This window comes from Pelodiscus sinensis, chromosome 3 (genome assembly GCF_052426305.1).
Source record: "Pelodiscus sinensis isolate ZL-2025 chromosome 3, ASM5242630v1, whole genome shotgun sequence".
Lineage (NCBI taxonomy): Eukaryota > Metazoa > Chordata > Testudines > Trionychidae > Pelodiscus > Pelodiscus sinensis.
This window is the reverse complement of record NC_143054.1, coordinates 105,329,291-105,352,824: the sequence shown is the minus strand read 5'-3', so window position 1 is coordinate 105,352,824 and position 23,534 is coordinate 105,329,291. Positions and strand designations below refer to the sequence as shown.

Sequence of the window (23,534 nt, the reverse complement as noted above, 5' to 3'; positions counted from 1 at the left end):
GCTGAACCAGAGAATTTGCCAAAGCATCAGAGGTCAATATTGTCTAGCAGCCTTACCAACACTTCCACTGCTTACCAGGCTCTTAGAAGACATTTACAGGTAAATTAGAGTTAAATAACAGCACAGAACACTGAGAGTCAGGACTGGTGACTGTAAATAATCTTTATGGAACTGCAGGAAGCTTCACTACACTCATGATAAGTGGACTTCTGGCTAAAATCATGCCAGACCATGGATATTGCTGGACGAGAGAGTGCTGTACTAGAGAGGTTCAACCTTTAATACAAAATGAAATGAAAAGTTATTTCCAAGTGGAAAATTCAGATATTTCATTATGAAAACGTCAAAATGGGATATTGCAACATTGTCAAATGCATTCTCTGATGGAAAATGGCTTTATCAAAGATTTTCCAAGCAATATTGCTGTCATGATGTTAAGCAGCCAAAGCGTGAGTTGGGAGTAGGATCTGCCCTATGGTGAGTCCAACCATCAAGTGAAGATACTCTAAGGCTGGGTCTACACTAGCATCCCTTCCGGAAAAGGGATGCTAATGTAGCACATCGCAATTGCAAATTCTGCGGGGGATTTAAATATTCCCCGCGGTATTTGCATTTACATGGCTGTCGCTTTTTTCCCGCTTGGGGATAAGCCGGAGAAAAGCGCCAGTCTAGACGTGATTCTCCGGAAAATAAACCCTTTTCCGGAGGATCTTTTATTCCTACTTTCAAGTGGAATAATGTGAGGGATTCATAAACAGCAAGACAGCCATCTGACTGAGACACTGTTTGGCTAAATCTTCTCTAGTGTCTGATATAATTACACAGATGAATGAATGCCAAAGATTTATGGCCCTTGAGAGCTAATTATTTAATATCTTTTATCCTACATAGCTGCCCACACATTGTCAAAGATGAAACACTGTCAGTAATAATGAATGGCGAAGGTGCAGAAGCAATGTTTAGGATTCATATGTTCAAGTTTGTGGGCATCTCTTACAAAGACATTTTCCTGCACTGCACAGTTCAGATTTGTCACAATTCAGCAGCTGTTTGCAAGCCAGTAAGTTTTTTTTATATATCCATGTGTGCATGAGGATTGGGAGTGGGATTATTATTATCATTCTAAGTGGAGGAGCTATGTTGTCTAATAGACTGAGGCAAGTCTAGAAATCATGAGTGTCTAAATTCTAATCTCTGCCACTTACTTGATGTGTGGCCTTGAGCAAGACACCTAGCCCTTTGCTTCAGCTTTCCCATCTACAAAATTAGAAGAGTAATCCTTAGTGCAAGATGTCGGAATGACTTATCAGAAACAAAACCCAGGAGCCGTCAACATGGTTTTATTTAAGGCTAATATTTATAACTAGAAATCAAATCAAGTTAACCTAGTACAAAAGAGTAACAGCAAACTTCCTCTGCCAGAGTTTCACTCTAGTTCTCCAATTCTTGTGAACTCCATTCCCGCTGGTGTTTCCCTCCACTGTCTCCCAAGTAGCCCATTTTTAGTTCTTCCCCTGTTTGAAGGGAGGGAAAGTTGAGCTTAACTCATTACTCATTAAGGACAAGGTAGTGTCCCTGCCTGCCATCACATTTGCCTAACTCTCAGCATTGTCATGAGAAATTGTTTGTATAGCAATTTGAAAATGAAAAATACTCATTACTGTCATCCAGTGGCCCTAATTCAGAACTGCCAGGGCAACAGTCCCATTGACCCCAAAGAGTATTTTGCCGGAGGATGGGCACATAGTTTGGATTGATTTTTAATACTGTTTTTAAGGCATCATTAATGTACCTAGTGTTGTACAAACACATATAAAAGGGCCCTTCTGCTGGAAGCTTGCAGCTTAACTCAAACATGTCAATATGATAGCAAAATATATAGCAGAGATTGCATTCTTTTCATCAGATAATATGGGAAAAAGCATGAAATATTAGTTGATCATAGAGGTGCTATAACTAAGTGATATTTACCAGTACTCAGATGACAATTTATCAGCTCATGACATAGAAAATGAGTTTTTAAATGGGAGCAATATTCTACCTCAGAACAACACTCTTCCTTCCAACTGTCCACACAGCTGAATTTTATATTATATTACAGTGAAAGCTTTTTTATCCGCCACTCCTTCGGAAAGGGGGTTGCTGGTTATTTGAATGTGCTGGTTAACAAAGCTTATTGCTCTGCCCTTGCCCCCTACTGGAAGATCTGTCTCCCGGCAGCTGGAGGCAGGCTGAGGAAGAAGGAGGTGCCTGCAGTGCCTCTTGTCAGAAGCCCCGCAGTGCGACTTGTCTAGCTCCTGGCTAGACAGGCAGGAGTCAGACAGGCGGCTTGAAGACGCGGTGGTATTGTGGTTGGGGGCAATGCCGGTTAACAAAGTTTTCTGGGTATCAGAGTGGCGGATAACACAACTTTCACTATAATAGCAAGGAGATTGATTAGATCTTTGTTTGCCATATGAAACAGGAGAGAAAACATTCTGATACCACAAAGCAAGATAGAGTATAATTTGCTATGTACTTTTCTGACATTGATACAGAATGCAGTATCATTGTGAATGATTTTTGATGGTAGATTGTTTTAACATTAACAGCAGCTGCAAAATGATGACAGGCTTTGTACATAGATTTGTTTCCTTAAGAATTACATCAGAAAAAGCTACCCGGATGACATACCAAGCGAGGGAAGTAATCAAGGAGGAAATCAGTATGACATTTTGGAAACTGATTCTGATAAACCAGGTGCTTTGTCTAAAAGTCACACAAGACAGTATCTCAGCACAAGTAAAATCTGCCACAGCCCATTTAGGGTATGCATCTGTTCCCTGATACATGTGTCATTTGTTGCTACACTCCTAGCTCTATTAGCTGATTTTTATAAGCTGCCCAGATAACAATTTATAACCTCTAAATAAAAGCCCAGCCTCTTTTGACCTGGAATCTCTTTTCATGTATACTGGTATAAATCCAAGTAAATCCACTGCAGTCAATAGACTTACTCACATGTAAAGTTGATGTAAGTGAGAATCAGGTCTTAAATATCTGGGACAAAATTCAGACCTAGCATAACAAATTACAATACTATAGGGAAATACCATAGTTCAAAAACCATTGTACTAAACCCTTTTATGTCATGACTGAATATGGCTCTAGTGTTGGGTAGATTTTTTTAGTCCTTTACCTGCTAACTAGGTTTTGGAACAAGATGAAATTGTGCATGCTGACAGTCTAATCTATGGGTTGGGACCCGTTAAAGCCTGACCCAGATGAAAATGCTTACATGGACCGGCACTGCAAATGTTGGGAGTATGTGGATCCCAGTTCCTTAGTAGAAAAGTCATAGGAGACTTTAAGTAAAGGCTTTGTGGCCGCACATATTAAATGAGCCAATCCTCTTCCTACAGATCTGCACAACTCCCACGACACAGGACATTCACAAAGCTCCAGCAGCAGCACCATGTGTTTATGAACAAGAGGGAATAACTACAGCCCTGGTAACTTCCCTGCACTGTTGTAAGTGGCGGGATTGATGGGCTCAGAGCCCAACCAATGAAGAGAGCTTTATTTCTGTCTTTGCAGCTGACCAGTCCCGAGCGTGTTGCAAGGGAGTGAAAGGGATAGAATTTCTGCCTCCTGATCTTTGTTTTGTTATGGATGCAGAAGGTTTCTTGAATCCTGATCCTTGTTTTTTTAAATTCTCATCTCCCAAATTGTACAGCTATTCAGATATATAAACCTTTCAATATGCCCCCTCCAGATTACTGAGTACTGGGGAAGAACCCAGTCTCCCACAAGAATGTTGAGATTCCCTATCATTGCTAAGTGGAATTCCCCAAAATAATCCCCAAGAACTAGATTGCCAATATAAAACTTGGGCTGGGAGAAGCCTCTAATTTTGTCGTTGGACAGAGGAAAGTACAGGATGACAGGTTTGGCCTGTGAATGCAGGACATCACACTAGAGATTTCTCTTCCATGACTGCAGAGACTAAAGGGTTTGTATAGTTTCCAGGGAACAGCAGCCGTGGAGGAATATTTTGGCCGGCTCAAGCTCATTGTTTATTTTGGGGTATAAATGAGAGAGGCCAAGTTTATTAGTATCTGAACATTATTCCTTCTGGGTGTGCAAAACAGTTTTTTAAAATCTGCATATTCATTGTCCTATTGCTACCCCAGCCACGTCTCCTTCCCAGCAGGATTACTCACTTCTGGAGCTTGTCAATGTTTTTTACTGAGAGCTCTGTGTCTGGCAGAAGTACTCCTGATTTATCCACTTGTGATTTATCCACTCCAGCTTTATGTGATGCCAACCGAGTGCTAGCCATTCTTATTCTAACAGCAACTCTTCTTTACATCTGCAATGCACCAAAAGTTAAACCATAACTATGCTTTCCTAGTGGGTATATAAAATTTTCCTCTATGAGATTAAGCTCTGCTAGAGAATAGCATTTATTTGCACTAGATAAACTAATATGGATCTTTTCCTTTAGCCAAACTTGTTAATATTTGAGAGAAAGAACTAAGAACACAAGGCTGCAAAGTGAGCAGATGCCTCCTACATGGGTTCAGGGGCTTGTTGTAATCCCCAAATCTTTTTAATTATTATCAAAATGCTTAATGTTCTGCAGCCTAAAAACTACATTTCAATTTACTTCCATATCCAGTATTTTATTAGTGCCAGACCTGAAATATAAGTACTGCTAGAAATTATGCATTAAGGTATCAGATAAGAACCCTATAGTTTGTGATCAAATGTCCTGAAACATCTTATGTTCTCTCGTTGTTGTTACATATATATAAATATATACATATGTAACAACGGAGAGAGAACATAAGGGGTGTGCATGTGTTTGTGTATACACATACACACAATGATTTATTCTATTTAATTTTTCTACACACACAGATCATTGCAAATTCATTTGTAGATAACTTATTTTGAACACATAGATTTAAGGGAGTCTTTTGTTTTTCTAAGTTACTTTGATGTTTGTAAAAGATTGGAGTGTATTTTCCTCTGCTGCCAGTTTATCCAGAAAATAACTACAGAACAATCAGCAGCTTACAAACTTCCCCATACTTCCCTAATGCTAAACTGTGTAGGGGTAAGAGGGCACTTCAACTATCAAGTCTAGTTAGTCCTTTGTCTCTGCTCAGAAGAACATAAAGGGTGCCAGTTAGCACAGTGGCTTTTTTCTCCTTGTCCACTAAAATTGAACCTACTAAATTAATTTCTCACAAGCAACTGCACAGCTAACAGATGGTAACAATGTAGCTTTGCTCACAGGTAACCCCACTGAGTTTAACAAAACTACTCTTCAGCATAGAGAAGCACATGCATCTGTGAGCAAGATCCGGTCACTACTGATCTGACCTGACCTGACCTGAATTTGAGCCAGTGACCTACATGATAAGGGTTTGTGTTCCAATAAGAGTCTCCTGAACAGCAGATACTCTTGCTTTGGACTCCAGGACAAGCTCTGTCTTAAGTATTGAGCGTATGATATACTGATGTGTGTGTATGGTTGTCACTGCCCTCTCTTGGAGCAAGATGACTCTGCTCATCTCAGACACTGCTCTTCAGAGCATTGCTCAATTCTGATGCTCCTTCATCTCATCAGAGGCTTGTGTTTACCAGGTAGTTTTAAGTGTAAATTCTTGACCTACCTTTGAGGATCATATATGCACGGATACTTACTGTTTGCAATTTCTTTTTAACAGAATTGTACTAATTATGGTAAAATAACCAGAAATAAAAGAGAAACAACACTATTTCTTACTCACACAGTCTCATATGGTCCCATCAAGAGAAAGCTGGCAGATGATGGAGAAACTAATAAAGGTACATGATTTAAAAAACCATGTTTCAAAACATAATGTTTTATGTAGACTGATGTGATCCTTTGTGGCATATTTTACTTTAAAAAAATCATAAATGTTTAACAGGAAGGTTTTATTTTTAAACATACAAAATCCAGAAAATTAAAATTCATGAATACACAGACAACTTAGCTTCTTTGACCAATTCACATTAATTATCAGTATGTACCAGTTCCTAGATGGTTCTGAACAGCTTAAACTCCCCCAGTGAAGTCATTGGGAGTTATCATTGATAACTTATGTTGTCATTCATATGGCATTATGCCTTATTATGAGTGAGCTGTGATGGAAACCATAAATATGAGTTTTCTGATGTATTTGATTAATTCATTCTATGTTGCTTTAACTTACAATGACTTTTTTTAAAAAAAGGAAAGCTGCCAGTGAATTCATCTAAGTTTTGTAGAAAAATGAAGTAATTTCACGCATAAAGAACTTGTTATCAGTTCATTGCTTTCAATAAATCTTTTAGTTAGTTCTAAAAATTCCTCTACGCTGATGGTCAGCTAATAGAGATGGTATCTGAGAATCAGAGGGCCTTGAGATATCATACAAGGGAAAAGGGCATGTGACAGGTTGAGACCCCTGAGGTGCTTAGACACTATTGAGACTCCCTTCTCTGCCAACCTAGTCCCTCAGTTAAGGGGCTTGCTGACCCAGGCCTCCACTAGCAAAACCCATGGGCAAGGCCACATCCAGCTGCAGATACAAACACTGAGAACAGCTCTGGGAAAACTCAGCACCCAGATGCTCACTGCTCCCCCTTCCCTCCTAGGGTACAAACCCCAATTTAAATAAAATTTGCCTTCTTCCTCATTATGAAGGTAGGTATACATAGCCTCTCACTGACCCCCATTAGAAATTACATAAACTGGGTTATATTATAAACCAAAAATAAGTTTATTAACTAAGAAAAGGTGTGTTTTAAATTGTCAAAGAGGTAGCAAATAGAGCAGAGGAAATTACTAAGAAAATAATACAAAACACGCAATCTAAGATAGATACATTAAAAAAACTAGTTACATGTAAGATCTCACCCTAAATGTGGTTCTAATAATCTTGTTCACAGGCCAGACATCCTTCCACTGTGGGCCAATTCCCTTCTCCCAGTTCAATCTTAGTTGTTTCCAGCAGTCATCTTGGGCGGGGGGGAGTAGCTGAGAACTGACAACCTAGATTACCTGACTTCCCACCCTTAAATAGGATTTGTATAAGCCAGGAGTCCTTTGTTTCATAATTTGACCTCATCCCAGCTTCTCATGGAAAAGTACAGAATTTAAGATGGGTTCCAATATCAGGTGACATGGTCACATGTCTCTGTAGGGTCCTTGTAGCCATTCTTCCTAGGCTGACACGTGTTTGAAGAAAGGTTACGTTCTTTTACAGTTCATGTCTCTGGCTGATGGGCCATCGGTACTGCCTGGTTTTTCCATTGTAGTCCCTGAAGTGCCAGTAATGAGAGTGACCCAAAGCAAGTATCCTACGTATTCACTGGAATAGAGGAACCATTGGTGTGATGTCATATGGCAGTTCTTATGTTCTTAAACTGAATAGCCTGTTCCTTATATTCACTAAGGTCTATTTTGGCAGTGCAAAAGGGCCTCAGAGTGTGTCTAAATACAATTATGCTACTACCTTCTCTACACTCACTTTACATTTATGCTCACCTCCACTGTGAGAGTGGAGTAAAACATCCCTAGGTCAAAAAAATGAATATTGATGTTGGTGTAATCTTTGTAAACTACTTTCCGGGGATCTCCTGTTTCTTGTTTATATAAGGCCACATTACACAACTCTGGCTATGTGAAAAGGCTTTAAAGTGAACATGAATCATAGCTGCACTCCCTTTATAGTCCTTTACACTGTCAGAGCAGAGTGGAAGGGGCATTAGTATCCATGAGAATAAAGCCCAATATCTGCATTTTTAGGTTTGGGATTTTTATCTGAAGACTTCTTCCATTTTCATCAAATAGAATCCAATCCTAGTATAGACCACACTGGACATACAAAGACTCAGGGTATATCCGCACAACAGAATTTTGTAGCCTCAGGGAATGGCCATACAACAGAATTCTTAGTCTACATAATACATGGCTGTGAGTCTCACACTTCACCTCCTGCTTGAACCTGAATTTCAGGTGTGGTTTCTTTCTTCCTGCCATTACAAATCAAGCTAACTTTTCCCAAGATATGTGAGTCTGATGCCCTTCCTTTTGCTGGCCTTCTGCAGCTTATGTATTCATTGAGCTCTGTAAACTGGGTTCAGAATTGGATCCTAATGATTTTTTATACTTTTAAGACTGGAAAAACACCTTCTGTCCTAAGTTATAATATTTTCAGATGGATTTGATGATAGAGAAGACCTTTGTAAATCCTTTCTGTTCTTTTCCCCCCAGATAGAGGAGAATTTACACCAGTTGAAACCTGGATCCTTGGAGGAGTGCTAATGGCATTTTTAGTTTTAACTGGAGTCTTTGGAGCACTTTTGCTTAAGTCAAGAAGAGCATACCCTCCTATAGAACCTCAGCTGATTATATCATATTTTCATAACTCAGAAGCAGCATCATGATTAGATGATCCCCGCATCTTAAAGCATTTGACCTGAGTTGCAGCAAGGGTCATGAAGACAAATAGGGTGTTGATCTCAGATTAATGTTTATTTTATACATGTAAATAATTGTTATTAATGATTCAATTAAAGTTCACATATTATTAATAAGGCTCTATTCTTGTGTTCATTTTCATAAAAGATAGTACAATTGATTATAAACAGGTAAAGAAATGTGTGCTGAAAACCTTTAATTATGTTTTCTGGGTATTTTAATGTACCACAGACTAGTCATTTCCCTCTATTTAGAAAACCCAGATATATTTCACCTCCTCCTATTCTACCCAAAAAGGCCATCCCAATTGTTATGACATAATCACCAACTGGCCACTGTCGCAAAGATAAACAGCCTGCTTCTGACTAAAGGGGAGTCACTGGTAGAAGTCGTGGAACAGACACTTAAACTGCCACTGTTCAGTTACTGTGATAGTATCAAAAGTATCATTTGCAGCAATGGTGAAAAATCTGCAACTTGTGAGCCACATGCAGCCCATTTGGGTTTTCTGTGTGGTTCACAAGATATTTTGTTTACTGTTGCCCCTTTACAGGGCTGCCAGATTCCACTGGTTTCCATTCAGTTAGGGTTTTTTTTCCTACTGGTGTTACTAAAATGACATGCACATAAAGCAAGGGGTGGTGAAGTGAGGTGTGTGCTGATTGCATGCAACATTAACTGTTTAAGCCATGCACTCCCTCTGCATAGAGCCATTCCTGCGCCCCAGGCAGTGGACACGTGACGCATTGGGTGACTCCACCCCTGGGCGCACAGCGCATGCACAGCCCCTACCCCCGGTGTGCTGCGCACTTTACAGCTGCAATCGGGCGTGCGGCACCTGATTGCAGCTCTAAGGGGCGCTGTGCGGCCTCCGACCCCGGGGCACCTGATGGCAGCTCTAAGGGGCACTGCGCGGCCAGGCGCACGGTGCCCCTTATAGCTGCCATCAGGCGCCCCCTCCTAGGTTGGCGCCCCAGGCAGCTGCCTGGCTAGCCCCCCCCTTAATCCGGCTGCCTCTGCATCCAATCAAAATGCTGCTATGGTTCAACCGTCACACCCGGCAAATTCTAGGTATGCAAGCGCAGTTAGCAAAACTACCCTATCGCGGGAGACATCTTGGTTATGACTTGCAGCCCACTGAGATGAAGGAGAGTCACTTGTGTGACCCACTCACCATCCCAGGTTTCCCATCGCTTATTTGCAGGATCATCAAAGTCGTCAGTGTTCTACTCTTCCAAGTCAACAAGTTTCATTCATGGGCACATTTTAGTTCAAAGTACAAGAAGAAACTAAGTTTCTGCATTCTTTGAGATGAGTATTAATCCTTTGTATCTTGCTACTTAACACTTTTTGATTGATTCAAGGGACCTGGTTACCTCATGATCAAAATGAGCAAAGTAGACCTAATCCCATTCCCATAATGGTGTTAAAATACTAGACAGGCCACAATTTGTTATAGAAACTCAAGTGTCAGCTGGCTCTCTACAAGTTATAACTATTGTAACTAGGTGTGGGAATAATTGAATTGAAAGCAGGGAGGGACCCTGACTCCGTCACAATGGTAATGTAAAAAGGGGTTAAACATGCACTATTTTCCTACAAGGAAACAGGCCTTTTTTGATTAAGGGCAGAGTGCATTGAGGCAACAGCAAGAGAATCCAATAGATCATGAGACCTTCTCAAACCACTTCTCTTACAATGTCAGTAAGCTAAATGGAGTAAGCCCTTAGATTTGTTGCTATTCAATGACATTACAAAAGGAACCCATTTTACTATTTTACTGTTTGATGTAACTGGCACAGATGGGCTTTGCTAGAAAGGATTGTGAAGTGCCACCATGGGGATTTTTTTTTTTTTTAAAAATCGAGGTATCAAATCTTCCAGTGTGCCTGTGTTTGAAAAGTTGGCCCACAATGTGTATTTGGAACTTGGTATGAGGTCTTGGTATAGTATTGTTTACATATATATTCCCTTCTGAGATCTGAGCTTACAAAGAGTAGAACTTGCATATACAAATCTGCAGGCAAAATTTGATACTAAAATTTTGATTTTTACACCCTAATAAATGGAAATGCTTGCACACTTGCATCAATTGCAAATACGTGTTGAAAGCATTTGTACCTATTTTCATATTTATAGCAAAATTTAAAATACTTTTGATGTACACAAGATTCCCATGCACAAATCTTTGCAAGAGAAAAACTATTCTGAACTTGGGTATTTATATCAACTTGAGAGAGTGCTTATATATTTTAAAATTTATGGGAACAATTGGCATGCAAGACGACTGATTCTTGGCAAATGATCTGAACGTGTTTGTAGACTTGGAAATGTCTAACATTTTACTCACAGTTACTAATTTGCAGGAGTTTCTCAGAGCCTACACACATAACTGAATAGCTAGGCTCTGGATCAGAGTTTTTATTTCAGACTGGTAAAAAGAACCGGATAACATTAGGAATCTGCATAATTCTCACTCCAAGCTACCACTAACTTTAATGGGATTCAACATACAAAATAATACTGGTCCAATTACAGATACTCATTTTCCCTTAGTAAGTTACCACAGAGAAGTTTCATTCATGTTGGACCTGAGCCATCAGAAAACTGCCTTCACAGTTACTTACTCACAGAACCCTCTCAGCCTTCTGGACCACGAAGCAATGGAAACCACTGCCTATTGTGCTGATGGCAGTACCATACTTTAGAAACCACAGAATGCCAACTATGTGATTGCACCCATACTGAGTGATTACCCTAAATGGTAACCCTGTTCATGGAAATGTTGGTTGGTGGATCAAAGGGGGAGAGCTGAGTCTGAGCAAGTCCACTAATGTCTTAATGGAAGGGTGGATTCTGCCCTGAGGGACTGCACATATACAGATGAGATGAGCCAAGGATATAAACAAAAAAGCCCATGTACTTGAAAATGATTCCCCCTATTCAAAAAATTAGGACAAGGAGATCCCCTATCTCAACAGGGCTATGTCTACACTCACAGCTGCTTGTGTCAGAAGTATGCAAATGAGGCTAAGCATGGAATATTGCCGAGCCTCATTTGCATACCTAATGAACCACCATTTTTGCAGAAGAGGCTCTTGCGCCAGAAGGAGCTATCTACGCTGCCCCTTCTTGCACAAGAAAAACCCTCTTGTGCAATGCCGTTATGCCAATTATTTTCAGGAATAACGGCATTGTGCAAAAGGGTTTTTCTTGTGCAAGAAGGGGCAGCGTAGATAGCTCCTTCTGACACAAGAGCCTCTTCTGTAAAAATGGTGGTTCATTAGGCATGCAAATGAGTTTAAAACTAATAAAAGAAAGCTCTTCTTCACACAGTGTGTAGTCAACCTGTGGAACTCCTTGCCAGTGGAGGCTGTGAAGGCGAGGACTATAACAGAGTTTAAAGAGAAGCTAGATAATTTCATGGAGGTTAGGGTCATAAAGGCTATTAGCCAGGGGATAGAAATGGTGTCCCTGGCCTCTGTTTATCAGAGGCTGGAGACGGATGGCAGGAGACAAATCGCTTGATCATTGTCTTCAGTCCACCCCTCTGGGGCACCTGGTGCTGGCCATTGTCGGCAGACAGGCTATTGGGCTAGATGGACCTTTGGTCTGACTCAGTACGGCTGTTCTTATGTGGCTCGGTGATATTCCACGCTTAGCCTCATTTGCATATTTCTGATGCAAGAAGCCGGGAGTGTAGACATAGCCCAGGAGTCCTGCCACAGCATTCTGGCAATAGAAAGCATAAATTCTGTTTAGCAGTAGTTTTCAACTGGATTGTGCACTCCAGGAATTTGCAGACTAAGAAGTTCACAAAAGGTGGTGTTACCATAGCAGTGGTTTTCAATCTGAGGTCTGCAAGCAATGTCTAAGATTTCCAAAGGGGTCTACACCTCCATTTGAAATGTTTAGGAGTCTACAAATAAAGGTTTAGCTAGGTTGATTTAGCTACACATAGAATTCAATTCACAATCCCAGTTGAAGATAGCAGTACTACAAAAACTCCCATAGGCTGCACCAACCTAAATGAAGATACAGTGCCAATAGTGAGAGTTGAATTTTCTTCAACTCCTTGAGAATCTCTGTAGTTGTCTGCTTATGAAGGTGTTTTGTTTTGGCTTTTGTAGATAGGCATGGAGCCAGTCCTTACTGTCTTCTCAAGCTTACTAGGTGGGATATTTGTATATCTTGATACTGTAATCAGATCTATGCAGAAACAAAGATCTCTCAACTGGAATCTGAATGCAGGATCAAGGCTTTTTGTAAATGTTGAAAAACTAGCAAATATTCATTACAAGCAAATATGATCCCTGTCATTAAACCGTGTTCCATGTCTATATGGAACCTTTGGTGTATTAAAAAAACCAAACCAAACCAAAGTCATCCTCTAGCACCTACAGGCATGTCTCCACTAGGAAATTATTCTGAAATAACTAAATTCAAAATAACTCCCGAAATAACTATTTCAAAATAAGCTTATTCCCTGAGGAAAGCTGGAGTACAGATTTTAAAATAATCAGCCTATTAGTTCACAATAACAGGCTGAACAGTGCTGAGACTCCACTTATTTCAAAATAAGGGAGTTTATTTTAAAATAACTCCCTAATGTCAGGACTAACAAAAAAAAATACAGAGTATCCCATGTCTGTTGTTCTTGGAACTAGTAAGAAGTCCTACCAGTCTAACTAAAAAGCCATGCCTCTAGTCTGTATTTCTTACAATACACTTCATAACTATGGACTAAATGCAGAAAGATGCTGAGCACCCATAGCTCTTATTCACATTAAGTATTCTGCATCTCTCTGCATCTGACCCTTCAAAAAGAGTTTGCCTGAGTGGAGGTCTTCAGAATTGGAAGAAGGGCTGGGAAAGATCAGCACGCTTGTGCCTACTCTGCTCACCCCCGTTTTCCTCCCGGTGGTGGGATTTAAATTCGAGCCATGTCACCCCTTATTCTGGGAACACATTTCAAATGCCAACAATTGTTTTAAAAAGTTTTCTGATCCCAGGTTCCATAAGCGGTCACATGGAACCACGTGCCCGTGTAAATCATGACCCGGCACAAAACACGGACACCGCCCTCCACGCTCACTGCAAGTCACCGCCCTACCCCCGCCCGCAGCCTGGGGAGACTCCGCGGGCGCAGCTGGACTCTGGCTTCTAAGAACGTGGAGGGCGGAGGAGGCGGGGCAGGGACGCTGCGCGCGGCACCCAGGGCAGAACCCTCGCAGGGTGACAGCAGCTTCACCCCTCAACGGACCAGCGCCCGCCTCCGAACTCAGGGCTACCCCCAACCAGCCCACAAAAGAAGGGCGGGGGGAGGAAACATCCGGGAACTGAACGCGCCGCACGCGCGCTCACTTCAGTGAGAAGTTTCGTCCCGCCCCCCTCCGCCGTGCGTCATGGCGTCACCGGTGACCCGCCCTGCCCCCACTGCATGGACCTGGGGGAGAAAGACGCTGCCGGCAGTGCCAGTCCCGGGCGGGGGGAGTCGGCGCGCGCACTCTCCCTTCCTCCATCCCGGAACCGGATCGAATCCGGGGGGCCGTCGGGACTCTCTTGCTCGCTCTCTGTACGCGCGCGTGCCCGCCCGCCCGCCGGTTGGAGACAGCAGCGACCCGTAGCGGGGCCGCGCGGAGCCTTGCCCGAGACGGAGCCGCGGATCGGAGGGTGAGTGACCGGGTCCGGGACGGGTTCTCTTCTGGGTCCGCCTCTTCCCCGTCGGCGCCGCCAGTGGCAAAGGGGGGCAGGGTGTCTAGGCCGGGTCTGGGGCAGTGACAAAATCACCCCTCCCCCTCCCGGCCGTGCCCGGGGCTGCGAAGGGCGAGACCCATGGGGGGGGGGTGTTTCCACTGCTCCCCACGATCCGGGGTCGGGCTGCCGCCTCCCCCTGCCGCCCCGGGGGGGCGCTCCCGGCTGAACAGCGGGGTTCTCCGAGGCCGGCCCCGCCCGGCAGTGACAGCCCCGCGGGGCTGTGTTGGGGGGCGTGCGCGCCGGGCAGGAGGGGTATCGTGTCACCCTTCCCTTGGCTGCTGGGGTTTAACACCGATCGCAGCCTGCGGCGGGAGCATATGTGATGGTAACATGCCATTTAGGGTGGCTGGCGAATTAGCTCCGCCCCTCCTCTCTCGCTCCCCACCCCTTTTCCCTTTATGGGCCACTCTCTGGGTAGGTTTCTGGCGGAGCAAACAATGGCTATGGGGAGACATTCACCGTGTGGCCGCTTCCCCCCCCCCCCCCCATGTAACCTCCCCATCACTGTTAATATTAATAAACGTATGCATTGCAGTAGCGCCCAAAAAATAAGGCTAGAGTCCTATTTTATTGGGTGTGATTCAAATACAGGAAGTCAGCCTTTGCTCCACAAAGCAGTGTTGCTCTTTTATTCATACAAAAGTGGGCAGATAATTCTGAATTATTGTTGAAGTGTGTGTCCGTGTCCATGTTAAGTGAGTCCAGATATCTAAGAGAAGACTTGGTGTCTCAGTTTCTTAGTCCATTGAAATCACATTTTCTGAGAGACCTGAAAAGAGGCAACTTATTCCTGTATAAACATAAAGTATAAGCAGGACTATAATACTTAGTCCTGCCATGAGTGCAGGGAACTGGACTAGATCAGTATTTCTCAACAAGTGGTAGGAGTATCCTTAGGAGTAGCCAAGAGAAGTCATCAACACAACTGAAATTTGGAGAGAATTGACTTTTTGTTTTAAGTTTTACAGTGCTTAATTATTTTTATACTTTTTACACTCAAAAATTTCATCGCTCACCTGGCTACAATTAAGTTTAAACAAATATGTTGCAAAGGTAGAAAAAAAATTGTGTGTCTGAAAACTAGGTATAGGAGGTCTTTTTTTTGGGGGGGGAAGGTATTTTGTAAAAAAAAAGGTTGAGAAACACTGGATGACCTCTCGAGTCTATCTTTTCCAGCCCTATAGTTCTATAAAAATTATAATGAACACAAACATAGGAGGGAGGAGCTGTCGAGTGATTTTGCTGAAAACGTAGCTGTAATAAAACCCCATGCAACCTGTTTTTGAGAAGCTGTAAAATCTATGTTGTCTAAGGCAGCCCTTTGAAATTTGATTGGGACAGAGCTGTGAGCTGGGGAAATGTTCTTTTCTTTAGACCCTCAAATTCCATTCAGATTTGTCTGAGAAACGTTTTTCAAATCCACATTTCTCTTCTGTTGTTGGTATTATTAACATGTCAAATTAAATAGCTACAGCACATGCTGCATTAGGAGTCCAGGGAGCAGTGTTCCTCTTTTTTTTTTTTCTTCTGAATTTTCCCATCACCTTCAAATTGGCACATGTAACAAAATTTCATGTGATGGGAGTGAGACCAAGGGGTTCTGAGTGTGGTATGGGGCTCAGGACTGAGGCAGAGGATTAGGGTGCAGGAGTGTGAGAGCACTGGCTGGGGGTGTGAGGTCTAAGTTGGCGTTGAGCTCAGGATTGGAACAGAGAGTTGGGATGCAAGGGCTCTGGTTGATAGTGCAGACTCTGGGGTGGGGCTTGGGGACGAGGGGCTTAGGGTGCAGGAGGTAGGCTCTGGGGTGAGGGTTGTGGTGCTGGGGGGGATAGAGGCTCTGAACTGGTGGTATGCCCTTTGGTGGCCAGCAGGGTTGGGGGGCGGTCAAGGTGGGGGAGGGGGTCAGAGGTTGGGCTTCGGCTTACTTGATCTGACTTCCTGTTGGGGATGGCGAGGATCATCCCCCTTCCCTTTGTCACTGCAGCTTGATACTAGGGACATAGGGAAGGGGCTCCTCCCCACCCTCCCTGGCAGCTTGCGGTCTTTGGGGGGAGAGACCTCTCCCTGCTGCAGCTCTGTGCTCCAGCATGGAGTGGCCTTGCAGCTTAGGGAGAATTTAGCCAGGAAGCAGATAACCTCCCCAGGAAGTGGGAAAGAGATGACTAGGTTCCTTTCCCTTACTCTATGTTCTGGACCCAGAGAATCTCCCATATCACCCAGCATAACAACTTACTGTCACTGCCAGGTAATAACTAATCCTATAGCTCAACCTGTGCACCTTTGAAGGCTTAAGTTTCAATTTCTGCAGGTGAAACAATAGTGAGATTTTAATATTTGCATGTAATTTTGTTTTTAATAAAGGTAATAAGAAATTACATACACACAACTGTTAAAATATTATTTAGAGTATAAAGTTAAACAGCTAAAAGCTGAAACATGTCTATAAATGTAGGCTGTCCATGTAATTTTAATTCAGCCCTCTTACATTATAGTAGTCTTTAATTACATGATTACATACCTTTTTTTCCTACAAAAGCATTACTTTATTAATTGCTGAAGAATGAATGAGGCTTATGTGAGTCCTTTTTATATGATCTCTGCCTCATTCGTTGCAGAAATGGGAAGATAGAGAAGAAAGGAAGATGCTTCAAGAAAACAGAGGATGGTCTCATGCTCAAGGCAGGTGAATGCCATGTGAGAACATAGTTTTATCTCTGCTTCTGCTTCCTATGTGATGCTACACAAGTCACAGAAACCAAAATTTTGCCAGGGGGCGGCTTATGTATTTCTGATTTTCTGGGTGCTCAACTTGAAATACTTGGAGCCTGATAAGCAGAAGTGGTGAGTGCTCACACTGCAAATGAAGTGGATGCTTTGTACCTCTGTCAATAATATAATGTAGCATGGAGGTATGAGTATAGGAGCAGGGATAGAGATGTAAAAAGTTAATCAGTTAACCAGTAAACATTAGACTTACAGGAATGCTTACTTGGTAACCAGTTAACCAGACTGCCAGTCATTTGGAGGCAGCTGGCAAGAATCTCAGATCATGGAGACAGGTGGGGCTGCATGGCAAACAGGCCCCGGGCCCAGCAGTCCCAGCTGCACCACAGCCCTGGTTCCTGCAGTCCTGGATCCCAGCTGCGCCAGCCTCGGCTCCTGTTTTACTGACGCCTGGTTAACTGTTTTGATCAATATTTACATCCTAGTCAGGAATCATAATTCTATCTGTACTGCTAAATCACTTGTATGGTGTTAGGCAAATCTCTTCTCTTAATTCCCCCATCTGGGGATAATGCTATTATCTCACAATGGAGATAAATTCATTTGTTAGTCAATTAAATACTATGGTGATGAACACCCTAGATAAGACCATGAGGAATTAACAATTCTTTGTTCGCTTAAGATTTTGGTTAGTATTCAGGAGCCTCCTTCAGAGGATAAAAAGTAGCATTAAACAGCTGCCTCATTCTGTGAGCATAGTCCATCCTCTCTGCGCTGAATGAGACAATAGTCCTATTAAAAATAGTATGTGACCATGTAATCAAAGACTGTGTTGTAATGCATACTCGTAAGAGGGCAGAATTAAGGTTGGATGGGTAACCTAAATTTTAGGATTTTCTAATTTTTAAAATTTATGTCTGTAACATTTTTTTGTGTATACACAGTAATTATGAAAGTACCTTTTGCTGACCCAGGATATGTCTCAATATTTCACATGAAATACCTTTTAATAGCACACTTATGCAAAGCAAATGCAACAATATGCACTTATTTATTGACAGTGGAAGGAAACAATTTTTTTTGTTTGCCAAAGGCAAAACAATTGTTCTAAGCAGAGCTACGAGATAAATCCTGTCAAATGGTGTTTTGAAAGCCACTATAAAGTAATTGTGGGCTAAATTTCTAATTAGAAAGCGTATTGCTTTTTAGCATAAAATCTTAACAGAAGTAATGGTCAGTAAAAAAAATATGTAACAAACACTTGGTTGAAGTTGCTTATACTTATCTTTTAGGTGAATTTGAGTGGTATAGAAGTATATCTTTTATAGAATCAGTAGTTCCTCTGCCCAGAATAGCAGGTATGTTTATGTGCTTATGTAGAAGAATAACAGTTTTGAATGACAGCTCAGTAACAAATGAGGCAATTTTTTTAGTGTGTGCTTTAACACAGTACGTTGCAGTATTTAAAACAGTGTTTTAGCTGAGTCACTATTATCATGAGCCCTTGAGAGAGTTTGGACAAGCATGCTTGGTTGGAGTCCATGAATTATATATCTTAGTTTCATGACTACTGACATTTGAAAATACTTCTGGTTTTTAACTGTCAAATATAGATGAAAAATGGTGATTCACTGTCCTCTACAATTAATTTCGAAACAAGATGAAGAGCCAACCTTTTTTTTTCTTTATACAGTCTTTTTCATTCTAATTCCGTGACTGTAAAACAGTTGGTGCATTGGAAGATATGTTTGACAGTTATTAGTACACATTCACAATTGTGTGCTCCATCTATTCCTAGGTATGGTTTAGCAGCTATTTGAGAGAGCTCTTCAGTTTTAAGCCCTAGTTTACATGTCCTTAAAGCCTTCTGAAAGTTACTTTTGGGGCTTACATATCCCATTGTTACTTCTATCTCAAAAGTGGCTTTTTAAAACTTAATGAAAAGTATTGCTTCCCCCTCCCCCCTCCCCCCACTGCTTCGTATTACTTAGTTACCTGCTAAAAAAAAGACCTATGATTTCTGATGCTCTTAAACTTAGAGGGAAAATAAGGAAAAAACACACTAGATCAGTGGTCTCCAACCTTTTTAAGCATGAGATCACTTTTTGAATTTAAATTCAATCCAGGATCCATCTCAAACCCAAACACTCTTGCCCCGCCTCCTTCCCGCCCCTTGTCCAAGGTCCCGCTTCTGCTCACTCCATCCTCCCACCCTCACTCACTTTTATCAGGTAGAGGGTTGGGGTGTGAGGGAGGGGGATGCGGTCTCTGATCTTGGGCTAAAGGAGTTGGAGTGTGGGAGGGGTTCTTAGCTGAGCCTGGGACAGGGCGTTGGGGTGCAGGATGGGTGCAGTTTCTGGGAAGGAGTTTGGGTGCAGGGGGACTCAGGGATAGGGCAGGAGTTTGAGGTGCAGGAGGGGTTCAGGACTGGGGCTGGGGTTTGGAATGCAGGCTCCAGCTAAGCACCATTTACCTCAGGTGGCTTCTGGGTGTTGGTGCAGTGGGGCTAAGGCAGGTCCACCCATCCCCAGGCCCTGCATCACTCCCAAAAGCAGGCAGCAAACTCTCTCCATTCCTGCCCCCCTCTGCTCTGTGGAGATGGGGTACTGGGTAGAGGGAGGGGCACCCTAACATCAGCACCCTCTCCTCTTCTTGTGCCCTGCACAGCAAGCAAGAGGCTCTTGGGGCTCAAGGGCAGCTCCAAGGCAGAGGGGGCAGGAGCAGCGTGGCAGAGCTGAGAGGTATAGATGAAGTGCCAGCACTTAACAGCCTCCGGGCCAAACCTGTCAGGATCACCTACCAAAGGCTTCAAGATCTACCAGTAGATCCCAATCTACTGGTTGGTGATCACTGCACTAAATTATAGTGAGTATGAATGGTTTAATGATACTGAAGTTAAGGGAGGTTAATTTTCTTAACTTTTAACACATAGGATGAACTTAAGGCAGGTGTGGGGAACCTCAGGCCCAGGGGCTGGATGTGGCCCCTGGCTTGCCTGGATCCACTTCCTGAGATTGAGCCCTCCTTCTTGCCCCTCCTCCCCCACCCCGCCATTGGGGAGCTTGCACTGATGTTCCAGCCCCCCCTGCTGCCCTACCAGAGGGCTGGAGCACACAAAATCTACTAGGCTGGGCCCCCCTAGGTTCTGGTAGACACGGGTAATGTGGGGAGTGTCTTTCTCCTCAGTTGGGAGCTACATCAGTGAGGGTGGAATGTGGTTTGTTTTGTTTTGTTTTTTGCTTCTCACTTGTCTGAGTCCTGATTGACTTTTCTGTGGGTCAGCAGCCCCCAACCCAAAAAAAGGCTCCCCACCTCTGACTTAAGAAGACTGATCATCTTGATTTTTTTTGTACCTATGTACCCCTATCTGTTTTATATCTTGTTTATTTAGCTTGTCAGACGTTCATATGTTCAATTTGCATTTAAATATACTTGTTCATTCCAGTATGGGAACCCTATGAATGTCTGTGTATAAAATCACAGAAACAATGTTACAATAAGATTTTATGATTGACATATATAATTAAGCAAAGGTCATGAATTTAGATATTTTTCCAGTGTAATTGCCACAATATGCATGAATTGAAATATTAAAGTATTAAACTTAATACACTCTGCAGAAATAATATATTTCATATATACAAGTGTGTAGTTGGTAATGTAGGTAAAAAGTCAAACATCGTGCATTTAATGTAGATCTTTGCATTTATAAGTATAAACACAGGTGCACAATTATTCTTATGATTGTGCATTGAATCCCTTCTATGGTTTTTAAAAAAATAGGAAAATTCCTTGGTCCAACTGCAGAGAAGTACATAGTGGCATACTAGCTAGAAAAACTGCTGTCTTTTTTTTTTTTCTTTCCTCATCCTTTTATTTTCTGTAGGATTCATTTAAAATATATCTGGTAGATTACATACTGGTGGTGAGATTAAAGAAAGGGTGAGGATGCTTTCCCTCTCCTTTGTTTATATCTCCTGTTTTCCATTTCCTTCCATGCTATTAGCAATCCATGCCTATATGTTTACAGAGGTGACGTGTTTTTTTTTTTAAATACTTAGAAGGCTCTTTAATACAGCAGACAAGGCATGAAAAGATTCAAAACCTAGAAATGAAAGTTGGTCACATGAGACAAAGAAAAAGGGAAAGGAATAATGGTAGAAGTTCTAGAAGGGGGTTCTGTTTTATTCCTCCTTTAGGTCAGATTTTGATCCTTCTCTGAGCCTTATTTATTCACCTATGGATTGTTTTTTCTGAGAGAGGTACTGTCTTAAAAAGAAACATTTTCCCCTTTGTTTTTTACCTTCCCTGTGTTCCATATCCTCTAAAGCTACTCGCAGTACATGGTTACATGCATATTTAGGGCAAAGAAGGTTTTAAGGTTCTTCAGTGCTGCAGACAAATGTTTAACAAGGCCCAATATCTAGAAATTGAAATGAGACACATTCAGAGTAATTAATCTCTTTGGAACCTATACACATGAATGGTGGTAAATTCTTTATAATTTGGAATTTTTTATTCTAAGATTGTAAGTCTTACTAAAAGATATGTTCTTATCCAGATGCAAGTTCTTGAACTAGATGTAGGAATCACTTTGTGAAATCAGTAGGGGTTGTTATGTAGGAGATCAGACTAGATAAACATATGCTTCTGGCCTTAAAATCTGTGAAGCAGCAATCTCATGTCTACTAACTGGCATTAGACTAATGTTGCAAAACCTATCATCTTTGGTGGTAAATCAGTTTGTCCTCCTATCCCTTTATTAATAAAGCTAATGTTTTATTTGTCCTTTTGGAATATAGAATTTTGTAAAATGTTAGTCATGCAAGCCTATGTGCAGTCCCTGATAGGGCAAGCACACAACTCTCTTCAGAGGACCGTGGTCTAGGGAGACATCTTCACAATAGAAAATGACACCCTTTTGTCTTTTTTTTTAATTTCATCTTCTGCAGAGTCTTCAACACTCAAGCAGTTCTACTGAGTTCAAGTTCAGAAGTGCTACACTCATGAAGCCAAACTGGCTCACTAGCTGACTTCACTCTGCCACCCTCTCAACAGGTAGAATGTTTTTGTGCCTGATCCCTGCACTAGGTATGCTGCTCCAGGTTTAGCTGTCCTTTAGTAGTTTATTGCCCAAGGTGCATCAACATTTTGGACTGTTAATTGAGGAATGGGGCAAAAAAATCAAGACCGCATGGGAGATCTGTCATAGAAACACAAGGGAAATCCTGGTGATTCTTTTTAAAATGGCAATGTGTTAAATAATTTATTTAAGATTATGGGAGAGAGGGTTGAGTTCCACCTGAAAGAGGTTTGCATTGTAAAATAAATCAAGTGTCTTGCAGACCAAGGCACCAACTGGGAGTTCAGTCTACAAGTGTTAGAATGTCTGAAGGTTTTACCCTTTAAATTATTCTATTTCTGGACTATCCAGAAGGCTTTCTGGAGGAAGTATGTCATAATAAATACTCTGAAGAATGGGGAGATAGTTTTAGAATAAGAAATAAGGTTTAAGGTGCCTTATAGACAGTCTTATAGTTGAAACTCTCTTAACTGGCATTCTCTGGTCTGGCAACATCCAAGGTCTGGCCACGGATGTTGCAGGACCAGAGAATCCTGGTGGAGGGTCAGCAGCCTGGATCCCTGTGGGCCAATAGGGCAGTGGTAGCTTAGTGGACCAGGGATTCACCATGCGTGCCTGCCCCAGGGGTCCTGAAGCCACGGCAGTGATGGCTGCCCAGTGGACTGGCCAGGTGGGCTAACTGCCGGGGGTATAGAAATGACCTCCACTGGTTTGGCAAAATCCCTCATCTGGGATCGGTCAGGTTCTGAGGGTGCCAGACCAGGGAGCTCCAACCCATACATTTTTGTTTCTTCCACTCAGTCTCATTGACGTACTTCTTAGAAGTAGAGATGTAAAAGAGTAGTCAATTGGTTGTTGAGTCAACTACTTGCATCCCGTCTCCCTAATTATAATAATTATTAATGGAGATTGCCTATTTCCTAGAACTGGAAGGGACCTTGAAAGGTCATCGAGTCCAGTCCCCTGCCTTCACAGCAGGACCGAGTACCATCCTGACAAATTTTTGCTCCAAATCCCTAAATGGCCTCCACAAGGATTGAACTCACAACCCTGGGTTTAGCAGGCCAATGCTCAAACCACTGACCTATCCCTCTATATCAGAGGCTGGAAGGGTGGGGGAAGCAGAAGCAGGAGCTGGTGCTGGGGGATGCTGGCTTAAAATCTGGTTCTCCCCAGCACGGTGCTGCTTGCACCTCCCCTCTTTTCCTCCCCCCGCCCTGCACGTTGAGGGGCCTACTCTGCTGTAGCTCTGCAATTTAAAAGGCAATAGAAGCCCGGCAGCCTCCCCCGCACACACACTGTGTTTTAAATTGCAGGGCCGTAGCAGGGTTTGGTCCCACAACGAGCCAGAACTGAGCTGATTGGTTTCCTCTATCAACTAATTGAATTGTTGATTAAAAATTCCGTCAACTATACAGCCGATCCCCGACTTGCGAACGGTTGACTTACGACCGTTCGAAGTTACGACCAAAGCTGTTGTAAATGGCGGAC

The 23,534-nt window shown here is 42.4% G+C and overlaps 2 protein-coding genes across 10 annotated transcripts in view; both read left to right on the top strand.

Moving 5' to 3' along the window:
- The first annotated feature begins 334 nt into the window (after positions 1 to 334).
- Positions 335 to 8,571, top strand: LOC149524694 (uromodulin-like). The gene is made up of 4 exons (XM_089777160.1): positions 335 to 477; positions 892 to 1,060; positions 5,718 to 5,838; positions 8,273 to 8,571. The coding sequence occupies exons 1-4, from the start codon at positions 335 to 337 to the stop codon at positions 8,443 to 8,445; spliced, it is 606 nt and encodes a 201-aa protein (XP_089633286.1). The 3' UTR covers positions 8,446 to 8,571.
- Positions 8,572 to 13,630: 5,059 nt separating this feature from the next.
- Positions 13,631 to 23,534, top strand: part of FBXO30 (F-box protein 30) — a 37,656-nt gene continuing 27,752 nt past the window's right edge. Inside the window, exons 1-3 of one of the 9 annotated variants that reach the window (XM_075924369.2) lie at positions 13,631 to 14,152; positions 16,852 to 16,930; positions 21,913 to 22,051. The gene's annotated coding sequence lies outside the window, so the exon portion shown is untranslated. Of the gene's footprint in view, positions 14,157 to 16,851; positions 16,931 to 18,369; positions 19,826 to 21,912; positions 22,052 to 23,534 lie in introns of those variants that run through there. The other 8 variants (XM_075924365.2, XM_075924364.2, XM_075924363.2 and 5 more) reach the window with 8 other exon arrangements.

Bases quoted from the DNA above. Each gene is read 5' to 3' on its own strand.
- LOC149524694 (XM_089777160.1), top strand. From the start codon at position 335: ATGAAAACGTCAAAATGGGATATTGCAACATTGTCAAATGCATTCTCT. The intron at 478-891 runs GTGAGTCCAACC...TATCCTACATAG, and splicing joins GGAGTAGGATCTGCCCTATG to CTGCCCACACATTGTCAAAG. The intron at 5,839-8,272 runs GTACATGATTTA...TTTTCCCCCCAG, and splicing joins TGATGGAGAAACTAATAAAG to ATAGAGGAGAATTTACACCA.